General features: G+C 34.6%; 1 protein-coding gene across 1 annotated transcript in view; it reads right to left on the bottom strand.

The window, feature by feature from the left end:
- Positions 1-4,258, bottom strand: part of LOC107722749 (U4/U6.U5 tri-snRNP-associated protein 2) — a 13,871-nt gene that overhangs the window by 1,427 nt on the left and 8,186 nt on the right. The window contains exon 10 of the mRNA XM_016531216.1: positions 429-571. Within this exon, the coding sequence (XP_016386702.1) occupies positions 429-571 (143 nt within the window). The remainder of the gene's footprint in view (positions 1-428; positions 572-4,258) is intronic.

The following is a 4,258-nucleotide window of genomic DNA, read 5'->3' as shown; positions in this document are numbered from 1 at the left end:
TCGCTTGGGTATATTTGTAGCAATAGCCAAAAACACATTGTATGGGGTCAAAATGATTGATTTTTCTTTTATGCCAAAAATCATTAGGATATTAAGTAAAGATCATGTTCCATGAAGATATTTTGTAAATTTCTTTTGTAAATTTCTTACTGTAAATATATCAAAACTTAATTTTTGATTAGTAATATGCATTGCTAAGAACTTCATTTGGACAACTTTAAAGATGATTTTCTCAATATTTAGATTTTTTTGCCCCCTCAGATTCCAGATTTTCTAATAGTTGTATCTCAGCCAAATATTGTCCTATCCTAACAAACCATACATCAATGGAAGCTTATTTATTCAGATGATGCATAAATCTCAATTTTGAAAAAATGTTGTGGTCCAGGGTCACATACAGTATATCCTGAGCACTGGTGGTCACATACGTGATGGGGAAGTTGACAATAGTTGGGTTCTTCTCCACAAAGAAGTTGTTCTTGGTGAATCGCTTGATGCAGAAGATGAGGTACGGAGGAAGTTTGGTGAGCTGGAACCTTTTCAGAAAGTTCTCTTTGTACGTCTTGTACTCCTGTGACAAAGTCAAAGGTAATCATTTATAAAATAATAATATTATTTTTAAACAGCTAAAAGTAAATATATAGCATTTTACAAGAAAATACTTTAAATAGCATATTCAATTATCAAGCATTTTGCCCTTCTGTCTCCACAAAAACCATTCACAACGTTGACTTCCGATGGAATTCTATTCAAATGATATTCCAAAGCTGACACTGTATTTTACTTGCAACATAAGTCAGTAAAAATAAATCATACTAATGGTTCCAAAATATATATTTCATACTACAGCTACAGCTATTGAAGTAGCTGAAAGCAAAAAAGGGCTAAATAAATAAACAAACAAACAAACACATTTTGTAATAAAGCCAAACAGCTCTTCCAGTTAGTGTTATTTTAGTAGTATTTAGGGATGTAATGATTACCGGTTTGACGATAAATCGTGATAAAATACCCCACGGTTAGTATTACCGTTTCATATTTTAATTATCACTATAACCGTATTCGATTACCGCGATTTAAACAACTGAGGATAAATAAATACTGCACTGCACAGGGTTCCAGAGTGCGACCAAATGGGCGCATTTTGCGATAATTTTTTCTGCCGGTGCGACTAAATTTTGTGTGCGGTCGCACTGGCGCGACCACCGCATTGTTTAACTCATAAGCGCTGCATTTCTGTTGCATATGAGAAACATAAAACGGCAAACGAAACTGAAAGCATAACGAAACCGCGCAACTCGTTTGAACTGCGCAGCGCTTATAGAGTGTAGAGCCTGGTTTATACTCGCCACGTCAGGAGCGCGAAGCTGCATGCAGCAAAAATTACGCGAATATTGAGGAAACGATGGATGGGTTTCATGCTAAAGGAAATTAAAAGACCTCTTCTTAATCCAATTTATTGTTGTTGTGCTTTTTAATTAAGAATAACAATGAATCCATCTTTTGTTTTAGTCTTAAAAAGTTAAATATGTATAGATGTATGTAAGCAAATCAGACAATTATCTTTTCTTGTAAAACGTGACACTAAGATCGCGAATCCGAAAGTGAAAGCATCCGAAGCCCGGCTTATAACACAGCTAAAGAGAAACTCCCGTTCACAAAATTCAAATCACAAATAATACTGATGAAAAAGAAGGGGTTGAATGTTAACCACTTTCGTTTTCATATAACTATAAACTATGATAAAAGCTCATCAGGATGCATTGATTAATCATGTGCTGGTGTGACCAACTGAGATTTAAATGTAAAACTTGGTGAAATTATTTGTGTGTCAGTACTTTTTTTGAACATTTCCAGCACATTTTAACAATACCATGATAATACTGATAACCGTGATCATTTTGGTCACTATAATCGTGATAAGAAATATCTCATACCATTACATCCCTAGTAGTATTTATATAATATTGTAGTATTTATTATTTTGAATTTGCACTTATTTTTACATTCTCAATTTACATTTAAGTTTAGTTTAAGCCTATATTATTGTTTTTCTACATTAAGCTTTAATGTACTTTTATTTCAGTTTTAGTCATTTTAGTACTTATTTCAGTCAGTTGACATATTTCAGCTTATTACAATGAACAAAATCATTTTAATAGGTTTAGTTTTAGTTAACAATAACAACACTGCTTCCGGTGAAATGCAGCAACACCAGATGCAACACACCATGCTTAGGCTAGCACATGAGTGGATAATACAGAAAAAAGAGAAAATAAATAATAGGGGTGCAACGATAAATCGATTTGTGGATCGATTCTACAATTTTCGTGAATGCATCGCAATTCTCTTTTGGATCAATTCTGAGCTTAGTTTTTAACAGCAGATGTGTGCTTTAGAAACAGCCGTACTCTGCTTGCTTCCAGTTCCTTACACACACACACACACACACACAGCACTTGAACCTAAAATAATCATTCATACAGTTTGGGCTGTTTACATTAATCTTGTGTCATGAAAGCATAAAAGCCAAGGTGCAAGTGCATTTAAACACTTGCGTGACTCAGCCGAACGCACAAGCGCTCTTCTACATGAGCATTTGAGTGTGCGGTTACAATCTAGCCTATTTGGCCATCTATGGCAAATTTGACCTTCACATGTCCATCTGCGCTGCTGATATATATATATATTTTTTTTTAAGTTTATTACCAAAATGAGCGTTGCACTTGCTTCTCCTGCAGCCTGTTCTTCTTCTATCCAGAATGACAGCTCTCTATTGTACGGACAGTAATTTGCATTTCCTATAGCTTATTCATTTGGCTTTTTGTGTAACTGTGTGTGACCAACTGAGAAAGTTAGTCGCAAAAGAGCGACCAGTGGGAAGAATGAGTCTGGAGCCCTGAAGCATAAAACACAGTTTTATTACATTAGATATTTTACATTTACATTAGATATTTGAACATGTTATTAGATAAACTGTTGTCAGTCATGTTGTCATTTAAAATCCGGACATCATTGGCAATGTTATTGTTTTAGTTATGCAAACAAAAACTCATTTTATTTGTTGTTTGCTGATTTTAAATGTAAAACTTGGTGAAATTATTTGTGTGTCAGTACTTTTTTTGAACATTTCCAGCACATTTTAACAATACCATGATAATACTGATAACCGTGATCATTTTGGTCACTATAATCGTGATAAGAAATATCTCATACCATTACATCCCTAGTAGTATTTATATAATATTGTAGTATTTATTATTTTGAATTTGCACTTATTTTTACATTCTCAATTTACATTTAAGTTTAGTTTAAGCCTATATTATTGTTTTTCTACATTAAGCTTTAATGTACTTTTATTTCAGTTTTAGTCATTTTAGTACTTATTTCAGTCAGTTGACATATTTCAGCTTATTACAATGAACAAAATCATTTTAATAGGTTTAGTTTTAGTTAACAATAACAACACTGCTTCCGGTGAAATGCAGCAACACCAGATGCAACACACCATGCTTAGGCTAGCACATGAGTGGATAATACAGAAAAAAGAGAAAATAAATAATAGGGGTGCAACGATAAATCGATTTGTGGATCGATTCTACAATTTTCGTGAATGCATCGCAATTCTCTTTTGGATCAATTCTGAGCTTAGTTTTTAACAGCAGATGTGTGCTTTAGAAACAGCCGTACTCTGCTTGCTTCCAGTTCCTTACACACACACACACACACACACACCACTTGAACCTAAAATAATTATTCATAAAGTTTGAAAAGGTTGAAGCGAATTACAAGTGTTTACAGTGGGCTGTGTTTACATTAATCTCATGTCATAAAAGCCCAGCGCTCTTCTTCCTGAGCATTTAGGCTACGTCCACACGAAGCCAGAGCTTTCCCCATCCGATCTTTTTTTTTCCCTAGTCTCAAGAAATATCTGCGTCCACACGAAACCACAAAACAGACACAAAACGATGTAGTATACATGCCAGACCAGCATGTGGCGCTGTAATTCTGCCACAGAGATACACTAAAAACGGAGAAGAAGACTTGGACTATGCGCATAAACCTTGCGTGCGGTATATAAACGAACATGGAACAATACATTTATTAATCTGTGTTAATGTTAGTTAATAAAAAGACAACTGTTCAGTGTTTGTTCATGTTTTTGTTGCCGTTACGTGACGTAGCGGTGTCTGACTAGGGGCGAAACATGGGCTGATGACATCGTCGTTTCAGAAAATATACGGATTCGCTGTCCACA

This window comes from Sinocyclocheilus rhinocerous, unplaced genomic scaffold, assembly GCF_001515625.1.
Source record: "Sinocyclocheilus rhinocerous isolate Xijiao unplaced genomic scaffold, SAMN03320098_v1.1 scaffold514, whole genome shotgun sequence".
Lineage (NCBI taxonomy): Eukaryota > Metazoa > Chordata > Actinopteri > Cypriniformes > Cyprinidae > Sinocyclocheilus > Sinocyclocheilus rhinocerous.
The sequence above is the reverse complement of the archived record's forward strand: the minus strand, read 5'-3'. Positions and strand labels throughout refer to the sequence as shown.